At 42.5% G+C, this 22475-nt stretch overlaps 1 protein-coding gene across 1 annotated transcript in view; it reads left to right on the top strand.

The window, feature by feature from the left end:
- The first annotated feature begins 479 nt into the window (after positions 1–479).
- Positions 480–22475, top strand: part of LOC140162606 (ribonuclease P protein subunit p25-like protein) — a 31495-nt gene continuing 9499 nt past the window's right edge. The window contains exons 1-5 of the mRNA XM_072185874.1: positions 480–618; positions 7043–7225; positions 8178–8305; positions 9365–9406; positions 10633–10707. Coding sequence (XP_072041975.1) covers positions 7064–7225; positions 8178–8305; positions 9365–9406; positions 10633–10707 — 407 coding nt within the window. The 5' untranslated portion in view covers positions 480–618; positions 7043–7063. The remainder of the gene's footprint in view (positions 619–7042; positions 7226–8177; positions 8306–9364; positions 9407–10632; positions 10708–22475) is intronic.

The following is a 22475-nucleotide window of genomic DNA, read 5'->3' as shown; positions in this document are numbered from 1 at the left end:
GCAGAAGCAGAAGCAGAAGCTTACCTTACAACATTTTGTACAACAACTTGAACAAGTTATGTTTATTTTACGACTATACGTCTAGATTTAGCCTCCTGTTTAAGTTACCACGATTTCAAGATATTTAGGAAAATACTATAATCAAATATAAGAATAAAATGGAGCTTACCGAACCGCAATAATGTTCAAATCTGTAATTTTAAAGTGTTAATTCCATTACAAACCGCGGCACAAAAAAGCGACCTCGAAAGCACACCATCAGAAATGATGGTGTACAACAACCTCTGTCAGCATAATTATTTAAACAGTAATAATAATATATCATTATTAAAATATTTTGACCAATTAATTAATATAATACAAAATGTTTTATTTGAATTATATTATTGCTATGAAAAAATGCAAAATGATTTTGCAATTTTAGTTGAAAACGAACGAAATATTTTAATCGAGTCACAGGGTCAAACTGTAGAGGTCAAACCCAAACAACAACACATGCATGCATGAAGATGATGTGCCCAGAATAAATGCTGCAAACATGCAAAGCAAAGCTGCATCTGCACAGCTGGGAATAGGCCACAAAAATACATAGAAAACAACTTTCTTCTGTATTTTATTGTAAGTCTAGCTGTAGTAAATTTTTTATGGGAAAATGTTTAAAAATCTTGAATGAGGAAAATCATTCAAGAAAACATGCATGATCATGATGCATATACTATATAAATCAAATTAGGCAATTCTTGGCCAAACTGGAACATGCGAGTTGCGTCTATGTAGTGTACTATGCGTGTACGCAGTGTAAGGCGCGTGTATACTTTCTTCTGTACCGCGCTATATTCGCGTGTGTTTATCGCGGAGCCACTAGCGTTCACAGTGACACTGTGTTCCAGTTTGGCCAAGAATTACTTCATTTGATTATAGGGATAACCATCAAAATTTCATGTTGCCCCTATTGCTACAAAAGATTGTTTTCTGGATAGAACTCATCAATAGAAGTATTTTGGTGGTTAAATGGTCAAAATCGGTCAAAAACTTTTCGAATTATGAATTTTCAAAGTTTCCCATTCTGACCGGTCACATTGGAACGAAATAAAATGACAATTAAAAGGTCCAAAAATATCAATTGGGAGCAAAATTGGCATAAGCATATATTTACCTTTATATATTTCTTTATTTTAACATAATATGCAAACATGAAACAAGCATATTGTGAAAGTATCAAAGGGTTTCTTATGAAATGGCACTTTACTAGTCAATGGCATAAATTATTTTTTCAAACCGGCGTTGAAATCATGCATTTAGCGAACATTTGCCAAAAATCATCCAAGATGGCCGATATGGCACAAAATCAAAATTGCACTACATTCCAGGTAAGCTTTTTTTTTTCACAACCAAAAATTTCGATGTTATTGGGTTTAATATGACCAATTAGTAGGTGTATGCAAATTAAATCTGAAGTGTCATTGAAGGTCATTGACTCATTCACAACAATAGAGGTTATCCACTTCACTCATCATGCTCATGTGTGACTTCTAACAAAAGGTGCTGGTTCCCGTAGTATTCCTCATTCAAAACAATTCAATACATGACCTCTGAGTTACCTGCATGACTTTCGCGGGCTATTTTGAAACAGTTATGGTTGCACATTCAGGTACTTCTTTTGAAAGTTCTAAACAAGGTATAGCCAGCAGCAAGTTGTAGATGGTATGGGCCTAAATATAAGAAAACGTTTAGGGTTGAAATCAGGTGAAAAATACATCAAATGAGCACGAAACTTCACATTTATGTTCAGAAAGGTGTCTTCTTAGCATGATTCGAAAGGAGTATGGAAATTCCAAAGGGAAGCTGGTGATTTAATTTGTAACTTTCGAGATCTACTTGTTCAATATTTTAACCTTTTTACAGAGGGTATGATAGAGGTATTACTGGCAACTCTGCCAAATTTCAGCTCAGTAGGCCACGTTTTTCACCTGAAATTATTGACATGAATATTTTGTGCCATTCTTGAGCAGTGCTTAACTCAGCCACTGGCAATTAAGCGCACTGTGGCGATGGACCAATTTTGACTCGCACTTACAGGAAAATGAAATAAGTTATGTTGCTGTAATTTGCAAGATAGTTACAAAATATAATTGGCATTAACTTCCCAATTTTTACAGAAAAATATTGAAAAATAAAAGAATGAGATCAATTTAGAAATGTCTGTGCAAGCAGTGCACAGTTGAGCTCCCTGCATGTCTATGGGAGTGTTCTACATGTAATCAAGTTGATGGTTCATTGGTCATCCCTATATATACCCAGTGTGGGCCAGCATAACACCAAAGTAAGATATAAGGTGGACAAGCTGTCAAAGTTGTTTACATTCCGAAACACGATATCTGCACCAGTTATGAGAATTCCCACACACCTACCACCTTCAAAATGCACTAAAACCCTTATTCCATATCTGAAAAATATGATCCCCAACTTGTACTCACTTTGTTCAAGAAAGTTTAAATATCCACAGTCAAATTTCAGCTGTATATGTTCAATGTATATGCTCCAAAACATAACCCACACCTCAATACAGCCCAAGGCAGTGCAAGCAATAAAATAGTCACTGTCTACAGAGCACAGTAATCCATAGCACCAAATGTGTGCAGAAAGGCATGAAATGGCAACCCTTTCTAAATTGCCAACATGTTAACTCCTGATTGGTTAATGCTTGCATGCTTGAGTGGAGGGTATTTCAAGACATAGCATGCAATCAGGACCGCGACACTCCGGCACTTGTTGGAAGACATATGGTACAGCAGACAGTACATGTACAATGTGATTCTCTCATTTATAATTAGGATTACGTCATTGCCAGAGCTTGTTTATTTGTTCATTAGAATGATTGACAGCGGTGGGCGGACTTATACTCTAAAAATGTGATTCTCGGATAAATTAATTTCGGACCGTCTCTTCCTCAGATCTCTATGTAGGACTCTATGGTATCTTCTCATTACACGATCGTAGTAAGACTTGGCCGGCGACGACGCTTGCGAATTGCCTGTCTTCAGCTGCGGTATACATGTAGCACGGTATAGGCAGTTTGTAGAGAGTGTCCTATCTCTATATTTTAAAGGATCTCTGATGCAATGCATGTGCAATGATGTGTGCAATATTGCATCATTATCTGGAACATGTGTGCATATTATCATCATTATTTGAGGCATAGTTCTTATTCTCTGCACTAGATGGTATTGAAGAATAGGTCAGCCAGTGCAAGGAATGAGATGGAAAAAAACATCCTATCCTGCATTTGGGAAGAAGGCATCTCCCAATGAGTGTGGTTGGGAGTTGACATCGCAATTGGGAGGCTTGGTCAAGCACATTGTCATAGAGGTCAGAGCATGCATGCTATGATAACATCTCTGATCAATTCATGAAAGTTGGAGATTTAGGAAGCTGCTGGTGGGAATATTGACATGGAATTATCATTTTTGAAGGAACATAAATGTTGAAAATGGGTTCTATCAATTTTTCACCATGTGGTGGTCAAGTTTGGACCAAACAAGAAATGGTAAGTGAAACATATTTGGGAGAAAATTACAGCTGTACATTGAAGGTGGCATGTTGTGGTAGTCCATTGGGAATGTTAGTTAGTATGATTTTGCGAGTATAATGCATATATGCATGATGTCAATTTGAATGTCAAAATAATGAAAATTCATGATATTTCAAATACATCTTATGTTCATGGTTTATCATCAATCATGTCAATTATGAAACTGTTTTGTTTAATGTTAAATGTTGTAGTACATCTATGTGTACTGCCATTGAGAGTTTGTTGACTTAAGTAAAGTTTCTTCTCTATGCCAGAATTTGTGCTGGAGAAACGATTTGTTTACAAGTATTACAGGGGCGGATCCAGGAATTTTCAATTTAGAGGGGACGCAAAAGTCAGGCGCCGCTCTGCAAAAATACACAAAGTCAGGCGCTACTCTGCAAAAATTAGAGGGCGCGCCGGGTGCACCCCCTTCTAAATCTGCCCCTGTATTAAACAATCCCCTTGTCTGAAGTTGTCAATTCCGAAACAATATTATACATGTAAGTGATGCGATCAAGCAAAATCAGTCATGTCAGTTTCTTATACTAGGATAGTATTAAAAAGCATATTTACAAATCTCTATTTTGCAGAAAACCCCATTGATATTGAACACCCAGTTCCAAAGATATTCGAGCAATTAAACTTAAAGAGTTTCCAAAACAAAATTTTGCTTTGGCTTGATCGCATCACATATATATGAAACCTGATGGGGATTAATATATCATGTACATGTATGTATATATTCCATGCATTTGGCACACCCCATGCATAGTTGTTCATGTCCAACTTAGTTTCGTCAGCAGACTAACCTTTTTTTAACGGAACACTAATAGCCCTGTAGCGAAGATTGTGATGATCCCTAGTAAGTTTATCCGCACAGCATGCTTGCATGACGCAGCGAACTGCGGGAAGGTTTTCATTATTATTATTATTTCAAGGATTTATTGAGCGCATTTCCACAAAGTCCAATGCGCTTTTCATAATAAAAACATACAAAGTACAACTACAAGAGACATAAATACATATCAAAAGCCTTATAAAAAAAGGAAACAATTACCAATTTCAACAACAAAAATATACATTCTAACATATCTGCATGGAAATTCAAAAGAATAAATTATTAAACCTTTGTATTTATATGAAACATCAGTTAGTTACCGGTATTAAAAACCAACATACATAAAAGTAGCCAATTAAGTGAGAAAAAAAAAAACTCAAACAAATGACTTGGCTTAAACCTTTAATTTTTGGAAAAAGAAACATTTTTAAAGCACAGTTTTTACCCACAGTAATTGAATTTGTGTGGCGGTGCTTGCTATCGGGGTAATGTATTCAACAAATTCCCACCGTAGTGAGATAGACACCCGTATGATAAAGGACGAGATGGTGGAATGTTTCTCACTACACATGCATGACATGGTCACTCAGGATGTCTGCACATGGCCTGATGCTGGAGTGATGTAAGATTAACAATGCAGCGGCGTAGCTGGGATTTTTTCCAGGGGGGGGGCAAGCCTGTATAGGGGACGGGGGCCCAAATCCACCAAATTTCCCTGCACTTAGGGGGTGGGGGCCCAAATAGACAATTTTTGCCAGGCTTATTGATAAATAATCGTATGGTATTGCATATCGTATGTATTACCCCATCTCTCTGCCCCTCCTCTCCCTCTCTCCTCTCTTTTTTCCTCTCTCTCCATCCTTTTTCCTCTTTTTTCCTTGCACTAGGGGGCGGGGGCCCAAATAGGCAATTTTTGCCAGGGGGTAAATTGCCCCCCTGCCCCCTGGCAGCTACGCCACTGTAACAATGATTGCTGTTAATATGAATGGGAAATGAAAAGTGATAACTGTGAAACAGCAGCCTAATTTTTGTGAAGTTGTCCAATACTATACAATGTAGGTAGGGCTGCTAAGAATAGGCAATTGCGTTATTTGCGCCGCAATTTGCGTATTTTGGCTCCAATTGCATTTTTTTGACATTATTGAAAAAGATTTTGCGTTTTTGGCGGGAAATCACAGATTTTTGCTTTTTTTTGGAAAATCGGGGTGCGTTTTTTTGGCCTCCAGAATCGCGTATTCTTAGCAGGCCTAATTATAGGTATGAAAGGTAAACCTCAGTTTAATAACACATTTGCTCGTCAGCCAAATTGGCCCAAACCGGTTAACCGGAGCCCAAACACAATACATATTTTACATAGAAAATTAAAAAAACAGACTTTTCAAGGAAACCTACATTTATGTATACTTCACTTGACCCAAATATATGATTTATTTTTGTGATGAGATAATCGCACATGGAATATTAGAGGGATTTTGATAGCAGTTCCACATAGAAAAGCTGCTCTATTATGAGACTATGCTGTTTTGTTTTTTAATTGATGCATTAAAAGTTGGCTGAATATTTTTGATGAGAGGCAACCTTTTACAAGATGTAACTTTGCTACGGAAAGTTCTATGACAAAATGGTTTTCAGTTTTGGCTTTCTTTATTCAAGGGCTTTAATTTGATAAAATGATGTGGTTTGATGGCAAATTTGAATTCATCTTTCATACCTATATTCAATATTGTCCAGTTTGATACTTCTCTCAATTTGTGTTCAAGAAAATATGTCAATTTGTGTCAAACCCAGCGTTCGAAATAAGCCCTATTGCGGTACAATTTGCACCCCATTTGCGAAACAACTTTAAAAGTGTGGTGCAAAATTGCGATGCCATATACCACATTGTCAGCGACTGCACTTCTTCAAGATTCTTCTTCATTCTTAAGGGGGTACTACACCCTTGCCCAATTTTGTGCCTATTTTTGTATTTTTCTCAAAAATTATAGCGCATTGGTGACAAGTAAGATTGCACTGGAAATTTTATTTCAGCACAGACAACAGTTGTGGAGTTACAGTAAAAAATGAGGGAAAACCAATATTTGATCAATAAATCAATAACTACTTGCCTCGAGTTGCTGAATTTTCAGTGCAGTACGTAGTTGTAGTCCTTGCCCCTATACATATCTTACTTGTCACCAATGCACTATAATTTTTGAGAAAAATGCAAAAATAGGCAAAAATTGGCCAGGGGTGTAGTACCCCCTTAATAGTTGAGTCGGCAGTTTCAGAACTAGCTGTACTATTGCCAACTTATCCAGGAACCTAGGATTGAGTGCAGATATATCATAACTGGGTATGGTCCCCAGGCCCTTCTCTTTTCGAATAGCTCTGACACTTCAAATTGCTCTAGCTGCGTCAGTCAGATAAGGTAAAAAAAAATTATTTGAAGACTGGTCAGACTTGAAAGAATGTAACCTGTAATTTCCATATACACTCCAATGCCAAGTTTCCCTAAAGTTCCGGGGAGTACATCACATAGATGGATTGACGGATTGTCATACTTGGTATCAAATTTGGTATAATTAATTATTCAAAAACTGTAATTAAAGCTATTGTCTCTCTCTCTCTCTCTCTCTGCCTCTCTCCTTCAGATTTGTGAACAGGTGATAATAATGGAACACTATGAGAAAGGCGAGTTAGTAGAAGTTGAGCTCGATGAGAGTCCATTTGCGGGCGTTGAAGGCATTGATGATATTAACAGCATTGTTGTTATGAGGGTCAAGTATGGCAGTAAAATCAGGAATCTCATGGGGTATGCTATGAGAAAAATAAAGGTAGGTATATCTTGAATGGGCTATGTCAGTTAAAATCCATACACCCCCTATAAAAGACATGACCTTAATCTCCCACACAGGGAGTGCGAGTTTCAAATGGAGCTACCTGAATGAAAATGGAGCTACCTGAATGGGTGACTCCATATGAAATTTACACTCCCTGTGTGGGAGACTAAGATCATGTCTTCCATAGGGGGTGTGTGGATTTCAACTGGAATAATCTGATGTGAATTTGGGGTGCAATATATATCTGTCCTCATTTATTTGTGAGGAAATTGCAGCCGACAACAAACCAAAGTCTGCAGTCAAAAAACAAAAAGTTATTTAAACACAGGGCCGAAAATGTGATGCATTTGTGGGACCTGAGAGCACACTCATCAAATTGCATTCTGAATACAAGTAATGTCTTTCTGATATCAAATAAATTTGCGATATAATACAATTTTTATGGAAAATTATTAAACATTTATATTTTTGATATTTAACAGTCCTCAAAGGTATTTTATATCATCAGGACATTCCTCGTAGTCAGAATGCAATTTGGTGTGCTCTCAGGTCCCAGACAAATACTGTGCAAATGTTGACTATCCGATTCCTTAACATAATTTAGGTATAATGGGGTGTAAGTTATTTAAAAGGTGCCCAATAAATGTGTGCCAAAATTGCTTCCCCACCCTTGGCCTGCCAAAAATTGCTCCCCCTCTCTTGGCCTGCCAATAATTCTTTGCCCCTTGCCCCCTAATTTTACCCTCCCTACAGGGCTCATAATTATTGCACAGCTTTGATAGTCAATTCTGTTTATCCTGTTTCAGCAAGCAATAACAAATATAAGTAAGATTGATTTTAAAGCACCTAAAGGAGAGAAGTTAAGGAGAATAAAAATGCAGAAGTCTTGAAACAAGGCTAAAATGTTTGTATTTTGAACCATTTTATAATTTCATTTTGACTATAGGAGGAGGCAACTAAACACATAATATTTTCCGGGTCAGGGCCAGCAGTGACCAAGACCATAACATGTGTGGAAATTATGAAACGTAAAATGAAGACTCTCCATCAAATATCAAGAGTGTATTTCAAGAGGTGAGTTTAGAGAAATTGTTGCAGAACTCTTTTACATGGATCGTTCTGTTATCTGGCCATGTGCTCTTTTTAGGAAAATGTTCCCAAGTTTGACAGCTATGAGTTGCGCGAGATCAAAAAGTACCCCGGGGAGTACTCATTATTTGGTTTGGGTAGGGGTTTGCTGCTGAGAAGTTGAAAGTGGACCCATCGATATACCAAAATCCAAATGAATTAAACACAAATTGTCTTATAAATTTTTACTTGAACTTCTCTCCCCCAATTGTTTTGACTGCAAAGGATTAGGCAAAATTGGGCTATTTTCCAAAAAAAAAAAGGACCCATCCATATACCAAAATTGTACATTTTTTGATCAAATAAGAATAAAAAGCCTACCTTAATTATACTTTTGCAAATGCGCACCTCCCATACCCCCACTGCGTATGGGCATGATTTCATGTTAAATTATGACTGATGTTCTACATAATGAAGTTAAAATTTCAGTAGGTCACCTCTATACTAGTGCCGTCGTCGACATGCCTTATGTCGACATAATGTCGACATCAAAAAAATTCTAACAAATAAAATATATTATATATATATATATCTTTTTTTTTAATTTTCAAAAAATATTTTTGGCCAGAAAAGCAAGTTATAGGCCCAAAATGACTTGTTATTCAAGGTTGGAAACCAGAGAAATACTGCTACTAAAAAAAATGCCAATTTTTTTTTACAAAGTTGGATAAATTTGTATATTTTGATTACCTTTGCTTCTATAGAACAGTCAGGGACACATTTTTTTTTTGAGTAGCAGTATTTCTCTGGTTTCCAACCTTGAATAACAAGTCATTTTGGGCCTATAACTTGCTTTTCTGGCCATAAATATTTATTGAAAATTAAAAAAAAAAAAAAAAAAAATTTGTTAAAGAATTTTTTTTTATGTCGACACACTGTCGACGTCGGTATACGAATTATATCGACATGTCGACATTAAAAAAATGGTGCCAACGACAGCACTACTCTATACACAGTCTTTGAATGTGCCTTTAATTCGATTTGTTTGTTTATTTGTTGCGACAGGATAGAAGAGTTTTGGGAACCTAAGGATGAAGGATTAGACAGGTAAGAAATGGGCTCTTCCCTTTGAAATCCTTACCCCCCCCCTATGGAAGACAGGATCTTAATATCCCACACAGGGGTGTGTAGATTTCAAAATGGAGTCACCCATTCAGGTAACCCTGTTTGAAATTCACACTCCCTGTGTGGAAGATTAAGGTCATGTCTTCCATAGAGGTGTATGGATTTCAACTGGAATAGCCAAATAACCATTAATGCCAAATTAATATAGTGCCAGGTTGATGGTGTTTATAGAATGATATTTGGTAAATATATGATTTGTATACTATAAATACAATTTAAAAAACCAAAAAAACTTGCGTACACTGTATGTTTTTAAATCAGGATTTTGCCCAATAGGCAACAGGAAAAAATAATACTGCAGGCTCGACTAGCCCAGCCTTGCGAGTTTTTTTTTCTGTATTTATCTGAAATCATTTTTTTTTTTGACTAAAATGGTTTGATTTTGACTAATGAGGGGTGTGCAAGCTTTTAAGCTGATTTCAGCTTGGTTAATTGCCAAAATGTATGTGTTTTCTTTCATATACAGCCCATACAATATGTACATGGCATTTTTTAGGAGTAATTTTCCTCAAGTGAAAAATTGACAATTTTGGTGATTTTAGGGTCATTTGATAAGAAATCAATGCCTGGCCCTACTTTAAGGATATGTCCTCCCATAAAACCTATAGAATTATAGATTTTCTTCAGCGTCAGCAAAAAATGCAATAAAGAAAGAAATCCTGCTTTATAGTGCATATAGCTTTGCAGTGGCGTACCGTGGCCGCCCCAACCCCGGTGGGCTGAAGAAGAAACAATTTTGCCGCCCCTTCCTTAACAGCCCGAAAAGGTTGACCCAATTTTTTTCACGGTCGTTTGAAAAAGTGAAAAAAAAAAAAAAAAAAAAGATTTTAGGAGCTAAGCGCTCTCAAAGCAACATTTTTCACAATTTTTATGCATTTTCAATTTTTTGCGCCCTTTTTCTTTGCTAATTGGTTTTGCCGCCTCCATCGTTTTTGCCGCCCTGTTTTTGCCGCCTTCTTCTTCCGCCGCCCTTCGTTTTTGCCGCCCTCTACTTTGACCCGGGGCTGGCGCTAAAGCCCCACCCAAAATACGCGCATGTTTTGGTTTGGGAAGTAAAAAAGAAAGGTCATACCGCATTGTGCTTTTCCCCATTTGCTTACGATGTATATTCTATATTTCTAAGATATTACATACCTTTTATTTCATAGGTTAAAGGTGACTCGTAATATCCCGGCCATATCAGTGTTACTCTCCAAAGAACAACTTGACCCAAAGGAACCAGGGTAAGTGTGTGTTTATATCGTCAGGGGGGGTCTTGGGTGACTCGTAATATCCCGGCCATATCAGTGTTACTCTCCAAAGAACAACTTGACCCAAAGGAACCAGGGTAAGTGTGTGTGTTTATATCGTCAGGGGGGGGGGGCCTTGGGTGACCCTTATTATCCCGGCCCTATCTGTGTTACTCTCCAAAGAACAACTTGACCCAAAGGAACCAGGGTAAGTGTGTTTATATCGTCGGGGGGTCTTGGGTGACTCGTAATATCCCGGCCATATCAGTGTTACTCTCCAAAGAACAACTTGACCCAAAGGAACCAGGGTAAGTGTGTGTTTATATCTTCAGGGGGGGTCTTGGGTGACTCGTAATATCCGCCATATCAGTGTTACTCTCCAAAGAACAACTTGACCCAAAGGAACCAGGGTAAGTGTGTGTTTATATCGTCAGGGGGGGTCTTGGGTGACTCGTAATATCCCGGCCATATCAGTGTTACTCTCCAAAGAACAACTTGACCCAAAGGAACCAGGGTAAGTGTGTGTTTATATCGTCAGGGGGGGGGTCTTGGGTGACTCGTAAAATCCCGGCCATATCTGTGTTACTCTCCAAAGAACAACTTGACCCAAAGGAACCAGGGTAAGTGTGTGTTTATATCGTCAGGGGGGGTCTTGGGTGACTCGTAATATCCCGCCATATCTGTGTTACTCTCCAAAGAACAACTTGACCCAAAGGAACCAGGGTAAGTGTGTGTTTATATCTTCAGGGGGGTCTTGGGTGACTCGTAATATTCCGCCATATCAGTGTTACTCTCAAAGAACAACTTGACCCAAAGGAACCAGGGTAAGTGTGTGTTTATATCGTTAGGGGGGGTCTTGGGTGACTCGTAATATCCCGGCCATATCTGTGTTACTCTCCAAAGAACAACTTGACCCAAAGGAACCAGGGTAAGTGTGTGTTTATATCGTCAGGGGGGTCTTGGGTGACTCGTAATATTCCGGCCATATCAGTGTTACTCTCCAAAGAACAACTTGACCCAAAGGAACCAGGGTAAGTGTGTGTTTATATCGTCGGGGGGGGTCTTGGGTGACTCGTAATATCCCGGCCATATCAGTGTTACTCTCAAAGAACAACTTGACCCAAAGGAACCAGGGTAAGTGTGTGTTTATATCGTCAGGGGGGTCTTGGGTGACTCGTAATATCCGCCATATCAGTGTTACTCTCAAAGAACAACTTGACCCAAAGGAACCAGGGTAAGTGTGTGTTTATATCGTCAGGGGGGTCTTGGGTGACTCGTAATATTCCGGCCATATCTGTGTTACTCTCCAAAGAACAACTTGACCCAAAGGAACCAGGGTAAGTGTGTGTTTATATCGTCAGGGGGGTCTTGGGTGACTCGTAATATCCGGCCATATCTGTGTTACTCTCCAAAGAACAACTTGACCCAAAGGAACCAGGGTAAGTGTGTGTTTATATCGTCAGGGGGGGGTCTTGGGTGACTCGTAATATCCCGGCCATATCTGTGTTACTCTCAAAGAACAACTTGACCCAAAGGAACCAGGGTAAGTGTGTGTTTATATCGTCAGGGGGGGGTCTTGGGTGACTCGTAATATCCCGGCCATATCAGTGTTACTCTCCAAAGAACAACTTGACCCAAAGGAACCAGGGTAAGTGTGTGTTTATATCGTCAGGGGGGGGTCTTGGGTGACTCGTAATATCCTGGCCATATCTGTGTTACTCTCCAAAGAACAACTTGACCCAAAGGAACCAGGGTAAGTGTGTGTTTATATCAGGGGGGTCTTGGGTGACTCGTAATATTCCGGCCATATCAGTGTTACTCTCCAAAGAACAACTTGACCCAAAGGAACCAGGGTAAGTGTGTGTTTATATCGTCAGGGGGGGGGGGTCTTGGGTGACTCGTAATATCCCGGCCATATCTGTGTTACTCTCCAAAGAACAACTTGACCCAAAGGAACCAGGGTAAGTGTGTGTTTATATCTTCAGGGGGGGTCTTGGGTGACTCGTAATATCCCGGCCATATCAGTGTTACTCTCAAAAGAACAACTTGACCCAAAGGAACCAGGGTAAGTGTGTGTTTATATATCGTCAGGGGGGGTCTTGGGTGACTCGTAATATCCCGGCCATATCTGTGTTACTCTCCAAAGAACAACTTGACCCAAAGGAACCAGGGTAAGTGTGTGTTTATATCTTCAGGGGGGTCTTGGGTGACTCGTAATATCCTGGCCATATCTGTGTTACTCTCCAAAGAACAACTTGACCCAAAGGAACCAGGGTAAGTGTGTGTTTATATCGTCAGGGGGGGTCTTGGGTGACTCGTAATATCCCGGCCATATCAGTGTTACTACTCCAAAGAACAACTTGACCCAAAGGAACCAGGGTAAGTGTGTGTTTATATCGTCAGGGGGGGGTCTTGGGTGACTCGTAATATCCCGGCCATATCTGTGTTACTCTCCAAAGAACAACTTGACCCAAAGGAACCAGGGTAAGTGTGTGTTTATATCTTCAGGGGGGTCTTGGGTGACTCGTAATATCCCGGCCATATCTGTGTTACTCTCCAAAGAACAACTTGACCCAAAGGAACCAGGGTAAGTGTGTGTTTATATCGTCAGGGGGGTCTTGGGTGACTCGTAATATCCCGGCCATATCTGTGTTACTCTCCAAAGAACAACTTGACCCAAAGGAACCAGGGTAAGTGTGTGTTTATATCGTCAGGGGGGTCTTGGGTGACTCGTAATATCCGGCCATATCTGTGTTACTCTCCAAAGAACAACTTGACCCAAAGGAACCAGGGTAAGTGTGTGTTTATATCGTCAGGGGGGGTCTTGGGTGACTCGTAATATCGGCCATATCTGTGTTACTCTCCAAAGAACAACTTGACCCAAAGGAACCAGGGTAAGTGTGTGTTTATATCGTCAGGGGGGGGTCTTGGGTGACTCGTAATATCCCGGCCATATCTGTGTTACTCTCCAAAGAACAACTTGACCCAAAGGAACCAGGGTAAGTGTGTGTTTATATCGTCAGGGGGGGTCTTGGGTGACTCGTAATATCCCGGCCATATCTGTGTTACTCTCCAAAGAACAACTTGACCCAAAGGAACCAGGGTAAGTGTGTGTTTATATCGTCAGGGGGGTCTTGGGTGACTCGTAATATCCGGCCATATCAGTGTGTTACTCTCTCCAAAGAACAACTTGACCCAAAGGAACCAGGGTAAGTGTGTGTTTATATCGTCAGGGGGGGGGTCTTGGGTGACTCGTAATATCCCGGCCATATCTGTGTTACTCTCCAAAGAACAACTTGACCCAAAGGAACCAGGGTAAGTGTGTGTTTATATTGCGGGGGGGGGGTCTTGGGTTACTTGTAATATCCCGGCCATATCTGTGTTACTCTCCAAAGAACAACTTGACCCAAAGGAACCAGGGTAAGTGTGTGTTTATATCGTCAGGGGGGGGTCTTGGGTGACTCGTAATATCCCGGCCATATCTGTGTTACTCTCCAAAGAACAACTTGACCCAAAGGAACCAGGGTAAGTGTGTGTTTATATCGTCAGGGGGGTCTTGGGTGACTCGTAATATCCCGCCATATCTGTGTTACTCTCCAAAGAACAACTTGACCCAAAGGAACCAGGGTAAGTGTGTGTTTATATCGTCGGGGGGGGGGTTGGGGGACTCGTAAGATCCCGGGCATATCTGTGTTACTCTCCAAAGAACAACTTGACCCAAAGGAACCAGGGTAAGTGTGTGTTTATATCTTCAGGGGGGGGGGTCTTGGGTGACTCGTAATATCCCGGCCATATCTGTGTTACTCTCCAAAGAACAACTTGACCCAAAGGAACCAGGGTAAGTGTGTGTTTATATCTTCAGGGGGGTGTTGGGTGACTCGTAATATCCCGGACATATCTGTGTTACTCTCCAAAGAACAACTTGACCCAAAGGAACCAGGGTAAGTGTGTGTTTATATCGTCAGGGGGGTCTTGGGTGACTCGTAATATCCCGCCATATCTGTGTTACTCTCCAAAGAACAACTTGACCCAAAGGAACCAGGGTAAGTGTGTGTTTATATCGTCAGGGGGGGTCTTGGGTGACTCGTAATATCCCGCCATATCTGTGTTACTCTCCAAAGAACAACTTGACCCAAAGGAACCAGGGTAAGTGTGTGTTTATATCGTCAGGGGGGTCTTGGGTGACTCGTAATATCCCCGCCATATCTGTGTTATTCTCCAAAGAACAACTTGACCCAAAGGAACCAGGGTAAGTGTGTGTTTATATCGTCAGGGGGGTCTTGGGTGACTCGTAATATTCGGCCATATCTGTGTTACTCTCCAAAGAACAACTTGACCCAAAGGAACCAGGGTAAGTGTGTGTTTATATCGTCAGGGGGGGGTCTTGGGTGACTCGTAATATCCCGGCCATATCTGTGTTACTCTCCAAAGAACAACTTGACCCAAAGGAACCAGGGTAAGTGTGTGTTTATATCTTCAGGGGGGGTCTTGGGTGACTCGTAATATCCCGGCCATATCAGTGTTACTCTCCAAAGAACAACTTGACCCAAAGGAACCAGGGTAAGTGTGTGTTTATATCGTCAGGGGGGTCTTGGGTGACCGTAATATCCCGGCCATATCTGTGTTACTCTCCAAAGAACAACTTGACCCAAAGGAACCAGGGTAAGTGTGTGTTTATATCGTCAGGGGGGTCTTGGGTGACTCGTAATATCCCGCCATATCTGTGTTACTCTCCAAAGAACAACTTGACCCAAAGGAACCAGGGTAAGTGTGTGTGTGTTTATATCGCCATATCAGGGGGGGGTCTTGGGTGACTCGTAATATCCCGGCCATATCAGTGTTACTCTCCAAAGAACAACTTGACCCAAAGGAACCAGGGTAAGTGTGTTTATATCGTCAGGGGGGTCTTGGGTGACTCGTAATATCCCGGCCATATCTGTGTTACTCTCCAAAGAACAACTTGACCCAAAGGAACCAGGGTAAGTGTGTGTTTATATCGTCAGGGGGGTCTTGGGTGACTCGTAATATCCCGGCCATATCTGTGTTACTCTCCAAAGAACAACTTGACCCAAAGGAACCAGGGTAAGTGTGTGTTTATATCGTCAGGGGGGGGGGTCTTGGGTGACTCGTAATATCCCGGCCATATCAGTGTTACTCTCCAAAGAACAACTTGACCCAAAGGAACCAGGGTAAGTGTGTGTTTATATCGTCAGGGGGGGTCTTGGGTGACTCGTAATATCCCGCCCATATCTGTGTTACTCTCCAAAGAACAACTTGACCCAAAGGAACCAGGGTAAGTGTGTGTTTATATCGTCAGGGGGGTCTTGGGTGACTCGTAATATCCCGCCATATCTGTGTTATTCTCCAAAGAACAACTTGACCCAAAGGAACCAGGGTAAGTGTGTTTATATCTTCAGGGGGGGGGGTCTTGGGTGACTCGTAATATCCCGGCCATATCTGTGTTACTCTCCAAAGAACAACTTGACCCAAAGGAACCAGGGTAAGTGTGTGTTTATATCTTCAGGGGGGTCTTGGGTGACTCGTAATATCCCGGCCATATCAGTGTTACTCTCCAAAGAACAACTTGACCCAAAGGAACCAGGGTAAGTGTGTGTTTATATCGTCAGGGGGGTCTTGGGTGACTCGTAATATCCGGCCATATCAGTGTTACTCTCCAAAGAACAACTTGACCCAAAGGAACCAGGGTAAGTGTGTGTTTATATCGTCAGGGGGGTCTTGGGTGACTCGTAATATTCCGCCATATCAGTGTTACTCTCCAAAGAACAACTTGACCCAAAGGAACCAGGGTAAGTGTGTGTTTATATCGTCAGGGGGGGGCTTGGGTGACTCGTAATATCCCGGCCATATCTGTGTTATTCTCCAAAGAACAACTTGACCCAAAGGAACCAGGGTAAGTGTGTGTTTATATCGTCAGGGGGGTCTTGGGTGACTCGTAATATTCCGGCCATATCAGTGTTACTCTCCAAAGAACAACTTGACCCAAAGGAACCAGGGTAAGTGTGTGTTTATATCTTCAGGGGGGGTCTTGGGTGACTCGTAATATCCGGCCATATCAGTGTTACTCTCCAAAGAACAACTTGACCCAAAGGAACCAGGGTAAGTGTGTGTTTATATCGTCGGGGGGGGTCTTGGGTGACTCGTAATATCCCGCCATATCAGTGTTACTCTCCAAAGAACAACTTGACCCAAAGGAACCAGGGTAAGTGTGTGTTTATATCGTCAGGGGGGTCTTGGGTGACTCGTAATATCCCGCCCATATCTGTGTTCCTCTCCAAAGAACAACTTGACCCAAAGGAACCAGGGTAAGTGTGTGTTTATATCGTCAGGGGGGGGTCTTGGGTGACTCGTAATATCCCGCCATATCTGTGTTACTCTCCAAAGAACAACTTGACCCAAAGGAACCAGGGTAAGTGTGTGTTTATATCGTCAGGGGGGTCTTGGGTGACTCGTAATATCCCGCCATATCAGTGTTACTCCAAAGAACAACTTGACCCAAAGGAACCAGGGTAAGTGTGTGTTTATATCGTCAGGGGGGGGGTCTTGGGTGACTCGTAATATCCCGGCCATATCAGTGTTACTCTCCAAAGAACAACTTGACCCAAAGGAACCAGGGTAAGTGTGTGTTTATATCGTCAGGGGGGTCTTGGGTGACTCGTAATATCCGGCCATATCAGTGTTACTTCCAAAGAACAACTTGACCCAAAGGAACCAGGGTAAGTGTGTGTTTATATCGTCAAAGGGGGGGGTCTTGGGTGACTCGTAATATCCGGCCATATCAGTGTTACTCTCCAAAGAACAACTTGACCCAAAGGAACCAGGGTAAGTGTGTGTTTATATCGTCAGGGGGGGGTCTTGGGTGACTCGTAATATCCCGCCATATCAGTGTTATTCTCCAAAGAACAACTTGACCCAAAGGAACCAGGGTAAGTGTGTGTTTATATCGTCAGGGGGGGTCTTGGGTGACTCGTAATATCCCGGCCATATCAGTGTTACTCTCCAAAGAACAACTTGACCCAAAGGAACCAGGGTAAGTGTGTGTTTATATCGTCAGGGGGGGTCTTGGGTGACTCGTAATATCCCGGCCATATCAGTGTTACTCTCCAAAGAACAACTTGACCCAAAGGAACCAGGGTAAGTGTGTGTTTATATCGTCAGGGGGGTCTTGGGTGACTCGTAATATCCCGGCCATATCAGTGTTACTCTCCAAAGAACAACTTGACCCAAAGGAACCAGGGTAAGTGTGTGTTTATATCGTCAGGGGGGTCTTGGGTGACTCGTAATATCCCGCCATATCAGTGTTACTCTCCAAAGAACAACTTGACCCAAAGGAACCAGGGTAAGTGTGTGTTTATATCGTCAGGGGGGGGCTTGGGTGACTCGTAATATCCCGGCCATATCAGTGTTACTCTCAAAGAACAACACTTGACCCAAAGGAACCAGGGTAAGTGTGTGTTTATATCGTCAGGGGGGGGTCTTGGGTGACTCGTAATATCCCGGCCATATCTGTGTTACTCTCCAAAGAACAACTTGACCCAAAGGAACCAGGGTAAGTGTGTGTTTATATCGGCGGGGGGGGGGCGTGGGGAACTCGGTGTATGCCGGCCATATCAGAGTTACTCTCCAAAGAACAACTTGACCCAAAGGAACCAGGGTAAGTGTGTGTTTATATCGTCAGGGGGGTCTTGGGTGACTCGTAATATCCCGCCATATCAGTGTTATTCTCCAAAGAACAACTTGACCCAAAGGAACCAGGGTAAGTGTGTGTTTATATCGTCAGGGGGGTCTTGGGTGACTCGTAATATCCCGGCCATATCTGTGTTACTCTCCAAAGAACAACTTGACCCAAAGGAACCAGGGTAAGTGTGTGTTTATATCGTCAGGGGGGTCTTGGGTGACTCGTAATATCCCGGCCATATCAGTGTTACTCTCCAAAGAACAACTTGACCCAAAGGAACCAGGGTAAGTGTGTGTTTATATCGTCAGGGGGGGTCTTGGGTGACTCAGTAATATCCCGGCCATATCAGTGTTACTCTCCAAAGAACAACTTGACCCAAAGGAACCAGGGTAAGTGTGTGTTTATATCGTCAGGGGGGGTCTTGGGTGACTCGTAATATCCCGGCCATATCAGTGTTACTCTCCAAAGAACAACTTGACCCAAAGGAACCAGGGTAAGTGTGTTTATATCTTCAGGGGGGTCTTGGGTGACTCGTAATATCCTGGCCATATCTGTGTTACTCTCCAAAGAACAACTTGACCCAAAGGAACCAGGGTAAGTGTGTGTTTATATCTTCAGGGGGGGTCTTGGGTGACTCGTAATATCCGGCCATATCAGTGTTACTCTCCAAAGAACAACTTGACCCAAAGGAACCAGGGTAAGTGTGTGTTTATATCGTCAGGGGGGTCTTGGGTGACCGTAATATCCCGCCATATCTGTGTTACTCTCCAAAGAACAACTTGACCCAAAGGAACCAGGGTAAGTGTGTGTTTATATCGTCAGGGGGGGTCTTGGGTGACTGTAATATCCCCGCCATATCTGTGTTACTCTCCAAAGAACAACTTGACCCAAAGGAACCAGGGTAAGTGTGTGTTTATATCGTCAGGGGGGGTCTTGGGTGGTAATGCCATATCTGTGTTACTCCAAAGAACAATGACCCAAAGGAACCATATCTTGGGTGACTCGTAATATCCCGCCATATCTGTGTTACTCCAAAGAACAACTTGACCCAAAGGAACCAGGGTAAGTGTGTGTTTATATCGTCAGGGGGGTCTTGGGTGACTCGTAATATCCCGCCATATCAGTGTTACTCTCCAAAGAACAACTTGACCCAAAGGAACCAGGGTAAGTGTGTGTTTATATCGTCAGGGGGGTCTTGGGTGACTCGTAATATCCCGGCCATATCTGTGTTACTCTCCAAAGAACAACTTGACCCAAAGGAACCAGGGTAAGTGTGTGTTTATATCGTCAGGGGGGTCTTGGGTGACTCAGTAATATCCCGGCCATATCTGTGTTACTCTCCAAAGAACAACTTGACCCAAAGGAACCAGGGTAAGTGTGTGTTTATATCGTCAGGGGGGGTCTTGGGTGACTCGTAATATCCCGGCCATATCTGTGTAATACATTTCTCCAAAGAACAACTTGACCCAAAGGAACCAGGGTAAGTGTGTGTTTATATCTTCAGGGGGTCTTGGGTGACTCGTAATATCCGGCCATATCTGTGTTACTCTCAAGAACAACTTGACCCAAAGGAACCAGGGTAAGTGTGTGTTTATATCGTCAGGGGGGGGTCTTGGGTGACTCGTAATATCCCGGCCATATCTGTGTTACTCTCCAAAGAACAACTTGACCCAAAGGAACCAGGGTAAGTGTGTGTTTATATCGTCAGGGGGGGTCTTGGGTGACTCGTAATATCCCGCCATATCTGTGTTACTCTCAAAGAACAACTTGACCCAAAGGAACCAGGGTAAGTGTGTGTTTATATCGTCAGGGGGGGTCTTGGGTGACTCGTAATATCCCGGCCATATCAGTGTTACTCTCCAAAGAACAACTTGACCCAAAGGAACCAGGGTAAGTGTGTGTTTATATCGTCAGGGGGGGTCTTGGGTGACTCGTAATATCCCGGCCATATCTGTGTTACTCTCCAAAGAACAACTTGACCCAAAGGAACCAGGGTAAGTGTGTGTTTATATCGTCAGGGGGGGTCTTGGGTGACTCGTAATATCCCGGCCATATCAGTGTTACTCTCCAAAGAACAACTTGACCCAAAGGAACCAGGGTAAGTGTGTGTTTATATCGTCAGGGGGGGGTCTTGGGTGACTCGTAATATCCCGGCCATATCAGTGTTACTCTCCAAAGAACAACTTGACCCAAAGGAACCAGGGTAAGTGTGTGTTTATATCGTCAGGGGGGGTCTTGGGTGACTCGTAATATCCGGCCATATCAGTGTTACTCTCCAAAGAACAACTTGACCCAAAGGAACCAGGGTAAGTGTGTGTTTATATCGTCGGGGGGGGTCTTGGGTGACTCGTAATATCCCGCCATATCAGTGTTACTCTCCAAAGAACAACTTGACCCAAAGGAACCAGGGTAAGTGTGTGTTTATATCGTCAGGGGGGGTCTTGGGTGACTCGTAATATCCCGGCCATATCTGTGTTACTCTCCAAAGAACAACTTGACCCAAAGGAACCAGGGTAAGTGTGTGTTTATATCGTCAGGGGGGGTCTTGGGTGACTCGTAATATCCCGGCCATATCAGTGTTACTCTCCAAAGAACAACTTGACCCAAAGGAACCAGGGTAAGTGTGTGTTTATATCGTCAGGGGGGGTCTTGGGTGACTCGTAATATCCCGGCCATATCAGTGTTACTCTCCAAAGAACAACTTGACCCAAAGGAACCAGGGTAAGTGTGTGTTTATATCGTCAGGGGGGTCTTGGGTGACTCGTAATATCCCGCCCATATCAGTGTTACTCTCCAAAGAACAACTTGACCCAAAGGAACCAGGGTAAGTGTGTGTTTATATCGTCAGGGGGGTCTTGGGTGACTCGTAATATCCCGGCCATATCAGTGTTACTCTCCAAAGAACAACTTGACCCAAAGGAACCAGGGTAAGTGTGTGTTTATATCGTCAGGGGGGGGCTTGGGTGACTCGTAATATCCCGCCATATCAGTGTTACTCTCCAAAGAACAACTTGACCCAAAGGAACCAGGGTAAGTGTGTGTTTATATCGTCAGGGGGGGTCTTGGGTGACTCGTAATATCCCGGCCATATCAGTGTTACTCTCCAAAGAACAACTTGACCCAAAGGAACCAGGGTAAGTGTGTGTTTATATCGTCAGGGGGGTCTTGGGTGACTCGTAATATCCGGCCATATCAGTGTTACTCTCCAAAGAACAACTTGACCCAAAGGAACCAGGGTAAGTGTGTGTTCATATCGGCAGGGGGGGTCTTGGGTGACTCGTAATATCCCGCCATATCAGTGTTACTCTCCAAAGAACAACTTGACCCAAAGGAACCAGGGTAAGTGTGTGTTTATATCGTCAGGGGGGTCTTGGGTGACTCGTAATATCCCGCCATATCAGTGTTACTCTCCAAAGAACAACTTGACCCAAAGGAACCAGGGTAAGTGTGTGTTTATATCGTCAGGGGGGTCTTGGGTGACTCGTAATATCCCGCCATATCTGTGTTACTCTCCAAAGAACAACTTGACCCAAAGGAACCAGGGTAAGTGTGTGTTTATATCGTCAGGGGGGTCTTGGGTGACTCGTAATATCCCGCCATATCAGTGTTGTTCTCCAAAGAACAACTTGACCCAAAGGAACCAGGGTAAGTGTGTGTTTATATCGTCAGGGGGGTCTTGGGTGACTCGTAATATCCCGCCATATCAGTGTTACTCTCCAAAGAACAACTTGACCCAAAGGAACCAGGGTAAGTGTGTGTTTATATCTTCAGGGGGGGGGTCTTGGGTGACTCGTAATATCCCGGCCATATCAGTGTTACTCTCCAAAGAACAACTTGACCCAAAGGAACCAGGGTAAGTGTGTGTTTATATCGTCAGGGGGGTCTTGGGTGACTCGTAATATCCCGCCATATCAGTGTTACTCTCCAAAGAACAACTTGACCCAAAGGAACCAGGGTAAGTGTGTGTTTATATCGTCAGGGGGGTCTTGGGTGACTCGTAATATTCCGGCCATATCTGTGTTACTCTCCAAAGAACAACTTGACCCAAAGGAACCAGGGTAAGTGT

Source organism: Amphiura filiformis, chromosome 10, assembly GCF_039555335.1.
Source record: "Amphiura filiformis chromosome 10, Afil_fr2py, whole genome shotgun sequence".
Classification (NCBI taxonomy): Eukaryota; Metazoa; Echinodermata; class Ophiuroidea; order Amphilepidida; family Amphiuridae; genus Amphiura; species Amphiura filiformis.
The sequence above is the reverse complement of the archived record's forward strand: the minus strand, read 5'-3'. Positions and strand labels throughout refer to the sequence as shown.